This window comes from Rana temporaria, chromosome 13, assembly GCF_905171775.1.
Source record: "Rana temporaria chromosome 13, aRanTem1.1, whole genome shotgun sequence".
NCBI classification, from domain to species: Eukaryota; Metazoa; Chordata; class Amphibia; order Anura; family Ranidae; genus Rana; species Rana temporaria.
This window is the reverse complement of record NC_053501.1, coordinates 60277718-60297815: the sequence shown is the minus strand read 5'-3', so window position 1 is coordinate 60297815 and position 20098 is coordinate 60277718. Positions and strand designations below refer to the sequence as shown.

General features: G+C 41.8%; 1 protein-coding gene across 2 annotated transcripts in view; it reads right to left on the bottom strand.

The window, feature by feature from the left end:
- Positions 1-20098, bottom strand: part of AQR (aquarius intron-binding spliceosomal factor) — a 144289-nt gene that overhangs the window by 78144 nt on the left and 46047 nt on the right. For both annotated transcript variants that reach the window (XM_040332262.1, XM_040332263.1), the window contains exons 17-19: positions 16006-16184; positions 10756-10923; positions 8710-8879 (exon numbers count right to left, since the gene is read on the bottom strand). In XM_040332262.1, the coding sequence (XP_040188196.1) occupies positions 8710-8879; positions 10756-10923; positions 16006-16184 (517 nt within the window). The remainder of the gene's footprint in view (positions 1-8709; positions 8880-10755; positions 10924-16005; positions 16185-20098) is intronic.

Below are 20098 nucleotides of genomic sequence, written 5' to 3'. Positions count from 1 at the left end.
GTGGTGGTAAATGTACTTGCTTTTTCCCATGCGACAGATATGCATTTTCAAGTCAACAATTTCCAGGGGGAGGGTTGGTACCTACTTTTTTCAAATTATTGTACAGTGCCTAAGAAAAGTATCTTCTGTAATTCATTGCATTGTATGGCAATAAAACATGAAAACTTCCCAGAGGATGAAAACATTTTATAAGAACTATACATCTCACAATTGGGATTTATTAAAGAAAATAGATATTTAACAATGGAAAGTCTTTTTTTCTCATGAGCCAGTAGTTGCTATTAGAAAGTTTTATTTTATTTTCACATCAATGGCCTTTTATGCTCTTCTGCAGACATCCCAAACCATTACAACCATCAACCGCCAGAAGCTAGCAGTATTTGAGGCGCTACTAAGCTTGCACCAACTAAAAAAATTGGCCTGCAATAAAATGTTAGTTTAACTGCTTGCCGACCAGGCGCCGCAGTTTTACGGCGGCAGGTCGGCTCTGCTGGGCGAGATCACATAGATCTACGTCTTCTCTCCCAGCAGCCAATAGGGCCGCGCGCCGCCCGCTCCCGACTCCCACGCGCGTGCCCGGCGGTCGCGATCACCTCCGGGCACCCGCGATTGCTCGTTACAGAGCGAGAACCGGGAGCTGTGTGTGTAAACACACAGCTCCCGGTCCTGTCAGGGGGAGAAATGCCTGACCGTCTGTTCATACAATGCATGAACAGCGATCAGTCATTTCCCCCAGTGAGTCCACCTTCTACAGTTAGAACACAACCAGGGAACATACTTAACCCCTTCCCCGCCCCCTAGTGTTAACCCCTTCCCTGCCAGTGGCATTTTTATAGTAATCCAATGCATTTTTATAGCACTGATCGCTATAAAAATGCCAATGGTCCCAAAAATGTGTCAAAAGTGTCCGAAGTGTCCCCCATAATTTTGCAGTACAGAAAAAAAAAAAATAATCGCCGCCATTACTAGTAAAAAAAAAAATATTAATAAAAATGCCATAAAACTACCCCCTATTTTGTAAACCTTATAACTTTTGCGCAAACAAGTCAAACGCTTAGAGATTTTTTTTTTTTATGAAAAATATGTAGAAGAATACTTAAGGGCCTAAACTGAGGAAAAAAATGTTTTTGTATATATTATATATTTTTGGGGGATATTTATTATGGTAAAAAGTAAAAAATATTATTTTTTTTCAAAAATTGTCGCTCTATTTTTGTTTATAGCGCAAAAACGAAAAACCGCAGAGGTGATCAAATACCGCCAAAAGAAAGCTCTATTTGTGGGAAAAAAAGAACGCCAATTTTGTTTGGGAGCCACTTCGCATGACCGCGCAATTGTCAGTTAAATCGACGCAGTGCCGAATCGCAAAAAGTGCTCTGGTCTTTGACCAGCAATATGGTCCAGGGCTTAAGTGGTTAATGTGCATATAGAGAAAATCAACTGCCCTGTGCAATACACCCTTTTTTGAATAGAATATTACGATCTAGAAGGGCACACATTATAATATAACATCTTTATGTTTTAGCGGCTTGACCCCTTAGATATGTCTGCCTGTGCAATATAAGACAGACAGGAGGTTCATAGGGCACTTCCTGTGCTTTACAACACTGGTGTCCATGTGAAAGGAACGTCTGCTGTGCATCTGGGCCTAGCATGGTGATATCCTTATTTTTATGAATGCCATCTGCCAACATGCAAGTTTGGACTGGTGTTACTAGTTGGGCAGTTTCCCAATGAGGATTTATCAAGAGATGTAATCTCCTTCCAGCTGCACTTTCTGGCAGGTTTAATTGGATGTAAAAATAACTGGCACATACTTTGGAGCAGCTATCGAGTATACCGGAGATTATAAGGATACACACGAAAATTTGCTGATAAAACATAAATTATATGGAATAGGCTACGATATGGCAAGCGTCCTAATTGATAGATCAATTTCCGATTTATAACACTACGCAGTAAAGTTGATTGTACACCAATTTTTGGAAGAATAATGTTTTTTTTCATAAAAATAATTTTTTAACTATTTAGTGAAGACCAATTTACTGGATTATTTTGGCATAAAAATATGCTAATCTGAATGCATGTTGGGAATAGAATATTAGGCAGGGAAATGTCCGTTTCACAATACGGTGAATTATTCTTCATTATAAGAAAAATGTTTAACCATTTGCCGTAAAAATTTGCATTTTTTGCTGGAAAACGACTTAGAACCCTCAAACATTATAGATATCGTGCAAAAGTTCATTTCTTTCACTAATGCAACTTAAAGGATGCGACTAAGAAAATGTCAGGAAAGACCTACTAGAACAGCTGAAGTTTATTTGGGGTTAATCAGAGACACTTTGAATGATGTCAGGTGTGTACCGACTCCAGTTGAATCTGATTGCTTAATTCTGAACACAGCTACATCCTCGGTTATAAGAGTGTGTGCACACTTATACAACCACATTATTATTTTTTTTTATTTTTACATTCCCCTTTAGTTTGTTTTTCAATTGAGTTGTACAGTTTATAGGTCACATTACAGGTGGAAAAAGTTCTGAAATGATTTATCTTTGTTTTTAACAACATTTTATTAACATTACAGAATTTTAACAGGAGTGTGTAGACTTTGTATATCCACTGTACATATACCTGCAGAGCCTATGTGTGTGTTGGCGTTTTGCACCTGTATTTCCAAGTTGCACTGGAATGCAAGCTGTGCAGCTAGACGCCCCCATGTGTGCAATGGGCCTTATAAATATACTTGAATCAATATGATGCATTCTTTAAAAAAATAACTTTTTGGTCTTCAGTAATCACCAGATGAGTGTTTTGGTACACTTGCCAACCGCCTAACTGGTAAAATACACCATTACTTTGGACGCTGGATTCACATTCAGAAGTAGCGGGAGGCGTAATTCCCCCCCCCCCTCCGCTTTCCAGTGGTTTTCGGGCTTGCCTGGTGGATCGGGAAGCCTGAACACTGATCCGGTGGCTAGGCACAGAGCTGAGCGATGGAAAACGGACGTTACTTACCGGTAACGGTGTTTCTATGAACCTTACAGGACGGCACCCGAGAGATGATGGCTCCTCCCCACAGGAAACACAATCACTTAACAATTTAAAAGTCCCCACCCATCCCCTTGATCCTCAGTATGCATTAGAGTAGTCCTGAACTGGTTCACAAGGGACATTGTTCCGTATAGGTACTTACCACCTAGCGTTTAGCTTATCTTTTTCCCTCCACATAGGGCGGGAAGTAGGCCTGCCGTCCTGTAAGGTTCATAGAAACACCGTTACCGGTAAGTAACGTCCGTTTTCTCTCATCACCTTCCAGGACGGCACCCGAGAGGATAGACGAGTAACCAACAGGCCTACTTTAGGGTGGGACCCTTGCCTGCAAGGTCTTTTGCCAGATGTCAGAATCTGATTTTATTTCACCACTTCCACTTCCTAGTGTGTGATGAGGGTATCCTAGCTGGATCATGAAAATGACCTGCAGGTCTGCTCCACCTATGCTCCTGTCTCCTCTTTGGATGCAGAGTCTAGGTGGCACGTGCTCTTAAAGAAAAAAATTCTGAGAGCTTGAGTATTCTTTTAGGATAGAAAGGTTGGCTGCGCCAATATTCTAGCCATCGTGGTTGATAGTGTCTGCAAAGCTGCATAAGACCATCCAAAGTTTAGTCAGAGATTTGTTCTGTGAAACAAAGACCTACTTTGATCAACCCAGAAAAAAACATGTGGTTTTAAGCCACTAGTCTGTACAGGAGAATGGTTTAGAAAGAAACAGGGTCTCCCGACGTACAATCCTTGTGGGTCCCCCTTTTTTGTTTGCCATAGTCCTGGTGAAACAAGGAAATAAACCCACTCAAGGATACTAGATTAAGGGAAGTCTATTCCCTTCACTCAAATGACTGGACAGGTATGTGACCAAGCAGGGCGTTTGGTGTGCTCCTGCACTCCCTTCAGTCCACCTGTCCACCTCCATTCATTGGAATGCATGTGACTTTATAGCGAGGACACTTATTGGTCAGTGTCCGGACCACAGGAAGCCTTGGCGTGGCTCGTTCGTGCGTCCGCCAATACGCGTGGACAAACTCCTGTCTCCAACGTACACTGCTAGACCGGATAAAACAGCTGCTCTGCAAGCCGGTTGACAAGCAGGTCCCATCCTGGTCATTCCCCATTTCTGGGTTCCTTCCCATCTGAATACCGACATGTCAGATGTGAGATTGTTCTATATACCCTAGGCTCCTTATAACCCTGCGAGTCGATCATTAAACTACGCAGAAAAGAAGCCTGTTACAAAATTGCGAGTAACCACTGCATTCATTGGTATATAACAGAAAAGAACAAAGGTGTCGGGGAAAGAAAACTTTTCACCGCCCCCATGCGTATAATATGCAGATACATTTTACCCTATAATCTCAGGGTAAACCCATGAGTGCCACACGCCAACAGAATACAGTATTCTGTAAAAATCCAGTGTTTGAGGTCATGATCCACTCCACACACCAAGGAGTGTTAAGTTAAGCAGATCCCTACCACAAGGGACCAATGCCATAGTAGGAGTAAAAGATGAATATTGGTTATTCATATCCAGTTCGTCCGAGGGGGTGACATGAAGGACATACACTGAGCTATAAAGCTCGGATCGGATCGGGAGAACCAGTCAGAAAAAATCCTGACGCTGAATTTTTTAGGCAAACAGCCCCTAACAGCGTAACCCCTTTCCTACTAAAAAGAACCTACTAGGTGATTTTATGACCTCCTTCCAGTGTCCTATAACCCTACTGGGTTCAGGTCTAGGGAATGTCTCTGGCATGCCTAGAAGTAAAGGCCCGCAATCAGAAATCCTGTTCCTTCCATGTGAATGGAAAATAAGGTCTGAAATAAAGTGACCAAAATGTCCCAGATATACAGGTCCTAGATCTTGTAATTCCGAAGGACAGCAAGCTCAGACTTAATATGGAAAAACAGATAGACACCCCCAGCCTCCACTGCTGTGTTTTCTGATATACAGACACCTGTAGGATAGAGAAGACACAACCAACCTTAGGTGTGTATTTCTCATATGTAGTAAGATACCATATAACCTAAGCCCAGAGAAAGGACAGAAGCTCCAAGTGTGAGCTTCTGATGCTTAATAGGTTTATAGGTCCTACATTCAACAGAGAGGCCACTAGCCAATATGGTGTTTTTTTATTTAGTAATAAAGAACGCAGAGGACACAGACACCTTCTACTGCTGTGTTTTATTTATGTGCAGCGACCCAAGGTAATAGATTCAGGACAGGAGGACAAGAACCACTATAGTGTTGTCTATTCCTGACTGACCGCAGTACGGTCTTCCAATCAACAGAAAATAATACTAGCACCTATAGTATATCTCTGATGATCATAGAAAAAAACAAACAGTTGCATGGCCAGTATGACCAAAAGGACATATGCGGCCTCAACCGTGTATTGCTGGTGTTATACTCCCTGCAGTCATAACTAGCAGAGAGTGGTATTAGCATACTTCAGATAAACAATAGGGTATAGGACAAAGGACCGAAATGTTACAGACAGTAACATTGTGTATTCCAACACCCACAGTCATATACCTGATAGAAACGTCACTAGCAAGAAAACTCGATGCTGTGCGTTTCTGGATAGTAACAGTATACCGTCATGAACCCACAATACCAGTTGTGCATTATTTTGATTAGAAAAAAACTTGGAAAGTTTATATGACCAACAGCATGTTGTCGGCAACCCAATGTGTTACTTAATGCAACCTTGTCGGGTCATCTAATCAACGGAAATGTCACTAGCAAAAAAAGGACACTTAAAGCAGTGCATATCTGAATTTATAAATATCCTTAACAATAATACAATGCTATGCGTTTCTGATCAGCAAAATTGTATAGTCATATAACCAGCAGAAGTGTCGCTATCAGTAACTCAGCGTCATGCGTTTCTGATAAGTAAGAGTGTACCAACATGTGACCTCCAGAAATTTTTACCTACAGTAACTCAGTGTGGTATGTTTCTGAATAACCATAGTGTGCGGTTTATATAATAGAGGTGTCACCGACAAATCAATGTCATGCTTCTCTGATAAGCAATAATATACATTCCTGTATCCGACAGAAATTACACCGACAGTAACTCAGTGTGGTACATTTCTGAATAACCATAGTGTGCGGTTTATATAATAGAGGTGTCACCGACAAATCAATGTCATGCTTCTCTGATAAGCAATAATATACATTCCTGTATCCGACAGAAATTACACCGACAGTAACTCAGTGTGGTACATTTCTGAATAACCATAGTGTGCGGTTTATATAATAGAGGTGTCACCGACAAATCAATGTCATGCTTCTCTGATAAGCAATAATATACATGCATGTATCCGACAGAAATTACACCGACAGTAACTCAATGTGGTATGTTTCTGAACAACAATAGTGTGCGAATATACCATAGAGGCGTCACCACCATTCAGTGTTATGCGTTTGATAAGGAACAGAGTACCGTTATCTAATCAATTTTAGGCATTTCTGGTGAGTCATAGGATATCCCTTGATCATCAGTTTACATATATACACACAAATATATATATATATATATATACACACACACACATATCTCAGAAATGACCCAAGATAAACCCATGTTGTGCATTTCTGATGTGCGGACAGACCAACGCTCTATCCTAGCATAACCTGAGTTTCAGATATTGATCCTTCATCCCAGTGAAGGAACATGGTAGTTCCAAATACTGGAAATCCGAGGTGTGTGACTATACCACAATAGTGGTAGCTGCTATTCTGCTATTGCAAAGGTCTGAGTAGGTGTAGCTGGTCCACACACAGGTGGGAGCTAGTCTAAGCCTTTAAGGTCTTAACGAGCACAGACTCAGAAATCAATTAGGTCTCTCATGAAGAGGTGACCATAGTCTCAGGCTGGAGGCAATCAGACACCTGTATGGCTGATTTTCATAGCTTTAACCCAGGGGTTTGTACCAGAGAAACTCCCAATTAAGGGTTGCAGGCTAGCATTTTATGCTTCTCACACCACCTAAATGGTTTGTTGCCTGAGCCACAAGAAGTTTAGATTAACTCTAACACACTGACAGATATACCAGCAGTGTAAGGAGGAAGTGATCGGTTGGAACTTGGGAGATATTGTAACCAATAAACAACCCCCACAAGGGTAATAAACCCACTAGTATGCCCCCTGTTGGGCCTATCCTAAGAGTTTAGGTCAGTTTTTTGGCTAAAAAAACCTAACTGCACCCTTGTGATCTGCCTGTCAGATTCATGGCAGGCTGGCCCTAACTGGATTGAGCCTTGCTCAGCCCCCTTTTATGAGATTATTCTAGGGATTTTATAATCTCCTCAGAGGCCTGTATTTGCCTGCAGGAGTCCAACCAGACCCTCTAGGGTGAATGGCTCCTGTTTAGCTTGGCTTACCATATCCTCCCTGTCCTCCTTAAGCTTCCTCTACCTGGACTAGAGGGAATGACTGTGAGGGCGGGGGAAGGGCACTAGGTTCCATTCGGACGAGGCCTTCTTGGGAGGATATGTCTTCTCTAGGGATAAGCTCCTCTATGTCAGACCTTAAGTTATGGACTGCCTGGCGGCTTCATGGAAAGTTTTTCCTTTCTCTGCCAAGTTATGAGGAGCTATGCCCTGTAGCGGTAGGAGACTGTTTATTTGGGGTCTCCTGGGATCCGCTGGGGGGGTTTTTGCAAGACAAGAGATATACATATATGCATAATATTACTTTGTCCTCCCCCAGGACTGCAGGTTTGTACTGGGGAGGTGAAAGGGTGAGAAGTAAAAACCAGTCCTGTGCTGGCTGGCTGGCCCCAGAGACTCAGACCCTGAAGACCAGGACTCTCACTCCCTTTCCTCCTCCCTTTCCAAGGGGGAATGTACTCACTGCGCCCCGACCTGGAACTGCCTGCAGTCACATTTGCCTTCATCTCCTCCTGCCATGAGGAGGTTTGGCTGGGTCCCCAGCTGTCGGTACCTCTTGTAAGGGCTATCCGCAAGCCGACCCTTCCACCGCCATGCTTCTCTCCGGCGTCCCTTCCGGGTTGCGCTGTGAGGCAAAAGCCCACCTTCACTCAGAGAGGCTTGGAGCGCCATGTTTCCAAAAGTAGGAAGCAGTACCCGGGAAGAGAGAGCTCTTCAAATGGCGGCGTTTCTTCTGCACCCTAGCGATGGCAAGCCTCCCCGCAGCTCAGAGCGCTGGTGCACGCCTGGGGCGACCTGTGAGTTAGACCCGAAGGCCTACAGGTTAGTTCAGCCCTCCCCGGCCTCCCTAAGACCTGTCTCAACAGGGGTACCTTCGACCCTCCCCGGTCTCTAGGTATTCAAACAAAACAAACGTGACGATGTGTTCGGGAGAAACACAATCAATACTGAGGATCAAGGGGATGGGTGGGGACTTTTAAATTGTTAAGTGATTGTGTTTCCTGTGGGGAGGAGCCATCATCTCTCGGGTGCCGTCCTGGAAGGTGATGAGAGAAAGATGGCCTCCGCTCATCTCTATGCCTAGGAGGACTGAAGCAATGTCCTGATGTCCTGATGTCCCTTCCAGTTCTGGCCCCATGTAAACAAGGCGTTTTTTCTTTAAGAAAAATATCACTTTTTTTGTTTGTTGATCTTTTGCTTTACCCTTTATCACTCGGACATAATTATCTACATGAGAATGGTTTAATACTGACCTTGAAGTTATTCTCTTTAGGTTTCCTCCTCATGATCAGGTTAAAGGTTTCATACACATCTTCACCTCCATTCTGAATAGTGTTTGTCATGTCTTGCTGATACTGATTGGGATCTAGAAACACTCGGTAGGTTCTTGCATCGCCTCTGAGTTTGGGCTTAGGTTCAGGCCCTACATAAAAAGAAAATGGTAACATTTGTTTATGTCTAAAGTCTTACAAAAAGCAAAGCCTAGTATAGGTACCTGGCCACTTTCCTAGGGTCCACTTTGTGTGCAGTTCCAGCCACTACAGCCGAGTTAAAGGGGTTGTAACGGTAAACAAAAAATTCCCTAAATAGCTTCCTTTACCTTAGTGCAGTTCTCCTTCACTTACCGCATCCTTCCATTTTTCTTTTAAATGTCCTTATTTCTTCTGATAAATCCTCACTTCCTGTTCTTCTGTCTGTAACTACACACAGTAATGCAAGGCTTTCTCCCTGGTGTGGAGTGTCGTGGTCGCCCCCTCCCTTGGACTACAGGAGAGTCAGGATGCCCACTAACACACAGCTCCTTTATCTGCAACGTAGAGAGCGCCCTGACTCTCCTGTAGTCTAAGGGAGGGGGAGCACGACACTCCACACCAGGGAGAAAGCCTTGCATTACTGTGTGGAGTTACAGACAGAAGAACAGGAAGTGAGGATTTCTCAGAAAAAATAAGGACATTTAAAAGCAAAAATCGAAGAATGAGGTAAGTGAAGGAGAACTGCACTAGGGTAAAGGAAGCAATTTTTTTTTACCTTTACAACCCCTTTAAGGACAGCATTCACACAGCAAAAATATTTTGGGGGGGTGGGGCAGTACCATTTCTTGTAGGCACCCGCTCCTTCTCCTGCAATCCTCAGCTAGACAAGGGTAATGTCACCACTCGCCCCACCCTGCCTGAAGCCTCCTGGGAAACGTCACACATTCCAGGAGGCTGCGGGACCAGTCTCTTTGTCATGTGCAATCTTACTGCAATGGTAAGCTGGCTGCAGCTACAGTCGGCACTAAAATTAAAGTGATTGTAAAGTCCTATTTTTTGTTCTCTAAAAATAACAAACATGTTATACTTGCCTGCTCTGTGTAGTGGTTTTGCACAGCGCAGCCCAGATTCTCCTCTTCTCGGGTCCCACTTCGGCTCTCCTGGCCCCTCCCTCCTGTCGAGCACCTCCAAAGCAAGCAGCTTGCTATGGGGGCACTCGAGCCAAACTGTAGCTCCGTATGTCCATTCAGACATGGAGCCTGTTCGGCCCCACCCCCTCCCTCTCCTGATTGCGATTGATAGCAGCAAGAGCCAATGCCGCTGCTCATGTGTCTCAGCCAATCAGGAGGGGAGTCCTGAATGGCTGAGGCACTCGTGGACATTGCTGGAAAGAGACAGGGCCCAGTTAAGTATTAGGGGGTGCAGGGGTGGCTGCTGCACACAGTTTTTTTTTTATCTTGATGCATAGAATACAATACATCATAGAATGATGCATAGAATACATACAACCCCTTTAAAGATGGTGGCCTCTGGGACATAAAGCAGTCTGCAGGAAGACAGTGCTGAAATATATGGACTGGTAAGTACCTGATTTTAGTAGACAGCTACTGCATTTTTAGCCGCTAACTTTTTAAAAAAAACTTCGTAAAGTTCCTCTTTAATTCTGTAGCCACCCAGTAATTTTGTAAAAAATGCCCAGGACCTTGTGATTATACAGCTTCCATATGTGTTACGATCTTTCAGAGCATCACATACTGTAGACAGCTATGTTCACATTATAGAACAAAGGAAAATATTTGAACAGTCGCACTGGGAATTCCCGAATTATCCTTTAACAGCAAATATTTTCTTTTGTTCTCTGCATTGCCAGCACCTGTGGTCTCCAGGAGGCGATTGACCAGCCAGGCAGCTCTATCTGGAGCGGTATTTCTTCTCCATGTTCACAGTATGTGATACATTTTCTTGACCTCCCTACTCTGCTGGTTTCTTTTAAAAACATTCTCCATCTATAACCAATTCTACAATGCAGTTTTATTAGTATCTTACCTTCTTCAATGACTCGCCCTTTCTCATCCAGCATGCCTTGAATCTCACATCCTCGTACATACATGAGCCCAGTTTGTTCCGCAATAGACTGCCTCCGATCAATCTTTGTTCCATATAGCAACATGGGCCGCAGGGTGACCAAGAAGCACACATCATGTTTGCGGAGACCTGGTTAAAGTGACAAGACAATAATTGAATAATGTGTATAGGAATAAATACTGCGCTGGTCAATTCAAACGTAAATGGTATGAGACCAGCCACGAATGAATAAAAAACATGAAAAAATCACAAAATAAAAATAACTGGTGAAAAACAAAAAAACAAGCTGCTGCAACTCATATGTTAGATGGACATAAATACAAATGGTTGTGAAAAGAGCTGCGCAGCTCTTTTCACAACCAATAATTGAATAATGTTATTCACTTGTATTTAGCCCAACATTACATTAATTTACATTTTCAGAGTTCCGTCAAACAAGGTTTTGTGTACTCAAAAGTCTGTACATTCTAGGTTAAAAAAAACTAGATTAGAAATTTGATAAAAGTAGAAAGAAACAAGAAAACACAATTTCCATAATGTCTTCAGGGGTAAAATGAAGGTTGACAACCAGAGTATAATCATTTTCAGGGAGAGTTTGCAGGGCGAGGGGGCTGAATAGCAGTTGCTGGGCTTTCAGGCTGTTGATTGTGCCATTTTAGAGAGAAGTGATCAGGCATGATGCCGCGTACACACGATCATTTTTTCGGAATAAAAAAAAAACGTTTTTTAAAAATGTAATTTCAAATGATTGTGTGTGGGCTTTACATCATTTTTCAGGTTCTGAAAAACGACAAAAATAAATAAATTCTAACATGCTGCATTTTTTAACGTCGTTTTAAACAATGTAGTTTTTCGGGTTGTAAAAAATTATCGTGTGTGGGCTAAAACTATGTAAAAAACCCGCGCATGCTCAGAAGCAAGTTATGAGACGGGAGCGCTCGTTGTGGTAAAACTACCGTTCATAATGGAGTAAGCACATTCATCACGCTGTAACAGACAAAAAAGCGCAAATCGTCTTTTACCAACACGGAATCAGCTAAAGCAGCCCAGAGGCGAATGGAACTTCCCCTTTATAGTGCCGTTGTACGTGCCGTACGTCACCGCGCTTTGCTAGATCATTTTTTTAAAACGATGGTGTGTAGGTAACATCGTTTTAATGATGAAGTTGGGAAAACTTTGTTTTTTCAACATGCTGAAAAACAACGTTTTTTTTTTCATGCTGAAAAATGATCGTGTGTACGCGGCATTAGTGCTTAAAGCGGGAGTTCACCCAATTATATATTTTTTTCTCTTCTCCCCTTAGATTAATGCTCATTTTGTCTAGGGGAATCGGCTAGTTGTTTTAAAATATGAGCCGTACTTACCGTTTTCGAGATGCATCTTCTCCGTCGCTTCCGGGTATGGGTCTTCGGGAGCGGGCGTTCCTTCTTGATTGACAGTCTTCCGAGAGGCTTCCGACGGTCGCATCCATCGCGTCACTAGTAGCCGAAAGAAGCCGAACGTCGGTGCGGCTCTATACTGCGCCTGCGCACCGACGTTCGGCTTCTTTTGGAAAATCGTGACGCGATGGATGCGACGGTCGGAAGCCTCTCGGAAGACTGTCAATCAAAATAGGAACGCCCAGTCCCGCAGCCCATACCCGGAAGCGGCGGAGAAGATGCATCTCGTAAACGGTAAGTACGGCTCATATTTTAAAACAACTAGCCGATTCCCCTAGACAAAACGAGCATCCATCTAAGGGGAAAAAGGGTCATGTGCGGGTGAACCTCCGCTTTAATGGTGGTGGGATCTGAGCTAATGTTGTAAATTTTAACTGTGATGTGGTGGTAAATTGGGCGAGACGTGAATGCAGACTGCTGGGGTAGAGGTCAGCTTTGATCAGGGGACAAATCGGCAATGGGGGAAGATAGTACAGGTTGCCATATAGAGTTGTTAATCAGATCATTAACAGATTTGACAGGGGTTAAATCTAAAGTGTGTGGGGGGTTCTGGGGACTAATCCTATAACACATTCCTAACCTTGGAGGGCTATGCAGAAAATGCCCTTATCCTGGAAAAAAAAAAACGATGCAGTCACAACATCTAAGGACTGGTATGCTGCAATATAAAACATTTCTGTACTTGAGTTTAGATACGCTTCCAAAAAGATTGTCAACCCGTTCACACCTGTGTGTATGCAGTAATAATCATCATTGCGCTTCCACTTATGCTTTTGGGTGTTAACACACTTTTTTGCTTGTGCAGTGTAAAAGTGGAGGATGAACATTCGAAGTAGATGATGGACACCCAAAATTAATGAAATTTAGCTTGCTAAAGCACCTGTGCATCAAACAATTACCCTTCATTTATGTCTTTCTACACACATCCTTCCCTTGCCTTAAGAGCAATTGATGGTGCAGTTAGAAATATAACCGTGCATTCACAAAACCCGATGAACAGAATAAGGAAACATTTTACTCCAGCCTTACTTTTAGGAGATTCAAACTTTAAAACAAGATTTTAACTTCTCAACAGTAATGTCCCTGTTAAGCTCTTCCGATACCCTCCCCTTAATTAGCTCATATAACCAGAAACTTTGCATACTACTGCCATCGGGCAATGGAGGAAGTATTCATTGTATTCTCTCATGGATAAATAACCTCCATGCACAAATTAAATAACATAGCACAGTCTACATAGAATCCAGATATTACTTTGCTACGCAGAAAAAGCAGAAAGAAAAAGAAAAACTATCCAAGATAACTTTCCATTAGAGAATTGTTGAGGATCCACAAGTGAATTTTTGGACAGTACTCTTGCCTTACTTCTATTATAGAGTGGAGTAGACATGCTGCCCAAGTTCTGGCATAGTTTACACAGTAATTGGTCAAAAGCGGACTATGCTTGCAGTGCCAACAGAGGTCACCTTTAGCTGGAGGCGTACACTAGAGGAGTACGGGGAAATGTTTTTCAGTTCTGTGCCAGCTGGCAGTAATCTGCGCACAGCTCCCAGGACCTTCAGCATATAAATTACATTTTGCTGTTTCAACAGCATTGAAATGTTGCCCCTTATAACCTAAAACCTGCTTATTTTTAGAGGAGAGATCCTTTGCAGGATTTCTTAGAGCCAACACATAAATTTCTCATTGGGCCAATTAAAAAAAAAATAAAAAAAATAAAAAATAAAAACAATCTTCAACAGGGGAACAAATGGATGTTCAATACAGACTAAGCTGCCACCATCCTGGACGATGTTATTCAGTTGAATACTCACACTTCAACAATGGCTGACATGCATATACTCATATGACCCATACAAAGCACATTCTAAATGAATGTGCTCTACTTTAGAATTTAATAATAAATGTAGAGAATGATATGTAAAATGGAAAAAGCAATCCCCCCCAAAAAAAAAAAAACAGATCTCAGATTCTGAGTAGATAAGGAACACGACCTTTCTTAATGCACCTATGCTTGACTGCACTACATTCACAGCCACTGCTCTTTCTCAGATGAAGCTATGCAATAGCATTGTGAAACGCGTTGCCGTCACTTCCGCCCAGACGCCACAGCTCTATCCCCCATAGTGTTGGCGAACACCAGGAAGAGGAAACGGGGAGTTTGTCTATGTGACCGATCTAGTGGTTAGTTCCCAGGCTTGGGACCCACAAACCTTACCGGATTTGTACTAGCTACTGCATCCTGAGTGACATGAGCCACAAAGCAACTTATAGTTTACCCACTATGTGATACCGAGATAAGCTAGGACAAAAGGAATACCTCCAGCTGCATCCGTTAAGGAGGACCATATGTCAACTTGAACTTTTGAACATATCGCTTAGCCGATCCTTCGGTACTCTCCATATTTTTTAATTTTAAGTGTACAGCATTAGGATTCCGGCACAGAGGGACTTTCTTCAAGGGCATATTCCCATACAGGCTTGCTTTGAAAGTTTTGCTATGGACTCTGTGGGGCATTCTTTTCATAGACTATAGGTATCCTTTATTTTGAACTGTTCTAAGCCCCCTTATACGAGTACCATCTAGCCATCACACTTGCCCCCTCTCACCACCCTCACCTTCCCTATAGGCTCGAGCCTCCAGGGGGATTGGTACAGGCTTGCGCCACATACAGCATTGTCGTCATACTGGTATTATCCAGGAGGAGCGGACCTGTCCCAAATTACCTGGCGTCCGGACAGTTTTTTTTATATTTGTCACATGTTTTTATGTCCTACATGTGTGTGACACTGTTTGGCTTGTCTATTATGGTCAGCCAAACGCGATATAATTAATTCTACGACAACATCTATGTCCACCAACCATGTTTTAATAACTAAAAGTATTAATATATTTTCTAAAAGTACATTTTTCTGTTATTTCCAAAGCCCTTCTTTTCTTTTTCCCCTGTTTGGGATATTTTTTCAAAATGCTTTTTTGGGCTGAATAACAGTTAAACATTTTAATAAACATGGTTTATGTCGAGCCTCTTGTACTATAACTTTTTCCTTCTAAAGCTGCAGTAAATATTCTCTACATCCTCTATCACTATCTCTGTAAAGTCCGGTATACATGTACCGAAAGTCAGCTGGCTCAGCATGCTTGCAAGCGCCGATCTGTGTTTTCTGAGGGGGCTGGAGGGGAGCCCCCCATCAGAATAGAACAAGCTCAGCAGGAGAGATCCCTGTGTCACATGCAGTTGTGTTGATGCAGGGATCTGTGTTTTTTCGTTGAATGAATTTTTTTTTTTAATGTGTATCCCCTGTTAAACTTAGACAACGACCTTTGAGCTATATCATAGTATTTGGTTATATCTGTTTGATAAATGCAAAAAAAACTGCTGATCGTGCCAGAAGTCTTATCAGCTAAAAGCATTCTGTGCCCTCTGTCTGGCTGTGCTACACCTTTTATCATTTATATTGTTCTGAGGGTTACAGGATCCTGCTCATCTATACTATGTATGCCAGATGGGGGAGTAACCAGTAGTCCTGTTTGTATTGTCCTGATACAGTATGGTGGTTAAGTGATGTCATCGCAGGACAGGAAGGCAGAACAGAAACATTCGCTGTACAACTACATAAAGTATTAATTTAAATCCCAATTGGACATCCAAGTGTATATTTTCGTCCCAAAAAGTGGGCATAGAAAAGTCAAAGTTCATGCTTATAGCTTTCAAGAGTGTCGAATAAGAGTTTTTATTAAAATTGCTGCATGTGCACCAGTCATTCATACCTTCCCATTCGTCTTTAATCTGGTTTCTGACATTCAGGTTGATGGTAACATCAGCTCTTACTCGTGTAGGCCAGTTTTCACCAATGTTTGGCTTGGCAACTTCCACAACAGAGAAAGCCACTATGGGTTGAGCCATGCGCGCCCAGCCGCCAAAAACAATCCCGCCATATTCAGATTGCCTGTGTGAGAAATTGTGCATCATTACCAATGTATATATTAATGTGAAATGAACACACAGATGTATGAAGCTGTACAATTTAAAGCTGAACCTAAAAGCAAACAGATAAAAACATTTATGGGACCATTTTTTTACCTGTCAATTAATTTGTATTCCTGTCCATCCAGTCCTGAGATTTCTACAGAATACCAGGCAGCACAGCCAGACTGGTGACCTAACTTTTCTTTATTGCAGTAAAACAATACAGAACAGGTCACCTCCCCTCCTCAAATGGAAGATGGAGGAACGTAAGGTCTCCAACATCCATGAAAAGATATAATAAAATATTTACAGAAATGTGAGGGGTGTACTCACTTTTGTGAGATGCTGTGTATTTTTTTTCAGTTTTGCCCCGATACACAATACAAAACATATTTAAATTAAATTTGTTTTAACACTAAAACTCTCATTTACAAATTGCACATACTTTTAGTCTGGCCTTTAGTCTCAAGCTCATCTCACATATTGTTACTGTGGAATACACTATGCACGTCTGCCATTGGTTTAAAAAAAAAAAAAAGAAAGAAGAAAAGTGTAAAGACTCAAGTTGGGATCGCACTTTTGCTATAAGTCAACACATATTGGGGGAGCTTCACTAAAACTTGCGCACAAAGAATTGGGTGCAGCTGGGCATGGTAGCCAATCAGCTTCTAACTTCAGCTTGTTCAATTAAGCTTTGACAATAAAACCTGGAAACTGATTGGTTTCTATGCAAAGCGGCACCAGATTTTTGCACGCTACAGTTTTAGGAAATATCTCATATTAGCATTGTGTGTAAAGGCAGCTCATTCATTTTGAAAGGGCTAACAAACTATAGCACAGCCCTAACATTACCCCTACCTTGCTCGGGAATGCAATGCATGAAAGTGTGTTGGGGTTCCATTGAGAATTAATAGCATCATGATACACATTCATGGTGCATTATCAAACATTACGGCAATGCATACATTTGAGACCAACCTCACTCTACCATTCTACTGGCATGAAAGCAAGACAATAATATAAACTGAAAGGTAACAATGTGAGGCACTGTATCCTTTGCTACTTAAGATCTGCAGCCCAAACAGTTATATAATATGAGATTGATGGAAACACCTCAAAATAATACAACTTCTCCATACCCCCAACTGAAGTAAAGAAGGAACATGTAGAAGCCACCATAGTCTCACATCAGTTAAAAAAAAAAAAAAAAAATCTGTTTTCCACATTTGATGATAAACCTTACAGAGGGGAAAGGCATACATCAGGGCATTCTGATCCCCTGGCTCCACCAGGGCACCTTCTGCATCTTCCATTGGGTCCTGCGTCTCAGAGACAAATCTGCCCAGTAGCTTGATGAACTGAGAATCCAACAGTTCTACATTTGGTGTCCCCCAATCAGATAGAACGCTTCCAGATAAAGTGACCATTCTACTTGGTCGAGACATTGACATTGTCTTCTGAGAAAATCTGCCTGCCAGTTCTTCACCTTAGGAATATGCACTTTGGATATCGCTGGCACACGACACACTCTGCCCAGGACACTATGCACTCTAGCCCTGCCGCCGATTCAACAAGCCTAGTGACTGATGCAGGCCACACCTGAGGCATTGCCCGATTGAACTTGTATCAGTCAAAAGAGGAGCAGGTAAGAAGGGAAGGTCCAGAGAAATAATGACATGCATGTAATTCAAACATGCTGATTAAAGGATCAATTTTTCCTGAGATTAACAATGCTGAAAAGAGTGCCCAAAACCTCATCTCAGCCCAAAAGACTGGCATCCATCATGACAATCTTCCACTGTAAAATAAAAAAAAAACTGCCTTCCAACTGCACCAGGGGCCATCAAAATAGGAGGTATTTTTGTTTGACAACATAACCAAACCATCTTGTCTGATGACCGAGTGGATGTGTCCCATGTTATGAGACTATTCTACTGCAAGGTCTTGAGTAAATTGAACAAATGATATTACTTGACAATATGAATTTGCTGAACCTAACCCTGCAGATTTATCAACTTCTCCAAGGGCAGAAAAACCTTGGCTTAAATAGTATCCAAGTACTTCAAATGGTGTTACAGAATCGGAGATGATTTCTTGATGTCTAGGATCCATCCAACGTCCTCCAAGGTCCATAGCAGGATTGACACGCTGGAGTCCAAGGCCAGAGAGGCCGTTTTCACAGCAAGAGATCACCCAAGTATCCGATTACTGACACATCTCTAAAGTGAAGAACACCCAGAACTAGTGTGATGGCCTTTGAGAAGTGAAATGAAAGAAACATGAACTGATAGTGGTTATTGCCGACAGAAAGACTAAGCAACTGTTGATGACCTGGAAAGATAAGAATGAGTAAACAGGCACCCCTTATGTCCAGGGAAGCCGCACGTCTCCTAGATGAAAGAAGGTGATAACTGACTGAATAAATTCTAATCGAAAACTTTTTGAAGACATACAAAGGCGAGTCCAGAATCCCTCCTTTGGGCTTCAAAACTGTAAACAGATTTCAATAAAAAAAAAAAAAAATTGGGGACTTTATACAGTACTGTATAGTGGTCTATGAATATATATATATATATATATATATATATATATATATATATATATATATATATATATATATATATATATATATATATATATATATATATATATATATATATATATATATATATATATATACATACATACATACATATACATTCACACACACACAAACACACACATATACATACACATACAACTTCTTCATCAATCAACGGCTGAAAGGAGGTCCGTCCAAAGTTGCTTACACACAGGAGGACACAAAGAGAAGAATTCAGGAGAAGGATCGATACTACTTCTTGCACACTCTTGCCTTGATTATGCAAACTTCCAAAACCTCTGTGCAAATCATCATACTTCCCCACACCTCTGATGGAAAAGGCTTGTTTGGGTAATGAAACCTGACTTAGAGAAAGGAAGAGCATTTTGATGTAAAATGGAAAGGTGATGATCCGCACTGTTGATCATTAGTTTTGGGTAGCTAGGGTAAGTTAGTATTGCTATGTCCCTAAAACAAGGTTGTCTGAAGTGCTATGTGGGGGGGGGGGGGGGTGGAACAGCATGACTAGAGCTTCAGCAGACAGCAAATCATAAGAAGTACATGATTAGTGTGAACATTTGTTCCTTTGCACTCTCTCCTAAAGCTGCATCATCAAACCCAAAAGAAGAAAGCGGTAGGAAATTGGCACTTTGGGCATAAACTGTGGCTTGCCACCAGAAAAAAAAAACAGAAGTGGACAGCCTGTCCCCTGTCAGCCTGACTATATATATAAAAAAAAAAAAAAAGAGGGTTCCCTATTTACATAAAGACAGATTGCCCAAAAAGGTACAATAAATTAGACGAAACAAAATACAGATGCAAGGAAAGATTATTTGCACCCAGATCTGCAGTACAGACAGCACCTCAATAATAACTATTGACAGCAACACCTCAAAAGACAACTTTCCTAATCATGCAGCTCATGGCCATCTGTGCGACACTGTATTTTGTGTGCTAGTCTGAGCCTGTATATTAAAGTCTGTGTCCATCAGGTAAGGATGTGGTACCGTATATCGAGTATAAGCTGAGTTTTTCAGCACCGATTTTTCAAAGCCGGGCACCCCTTCTATATACTCCCATGTTAAATGCAAGTCTAGTCATGGGCACAGTGAGGCATGCAGATGGACACCCTAGGCTTATACTCGAGTCAATAAGTTTTCCCATTTTTTTTGTGGTAAAATTAGGTGCCTCGGCTTATATCCGGGTCGGCTTATACTCGAGTATATACGGTAATCTCATAAAGCATTACCATTCCTTGTGCTATTAATTATTTAAACCATTGAACCATGGCAATCACCTACATACAGTATAAA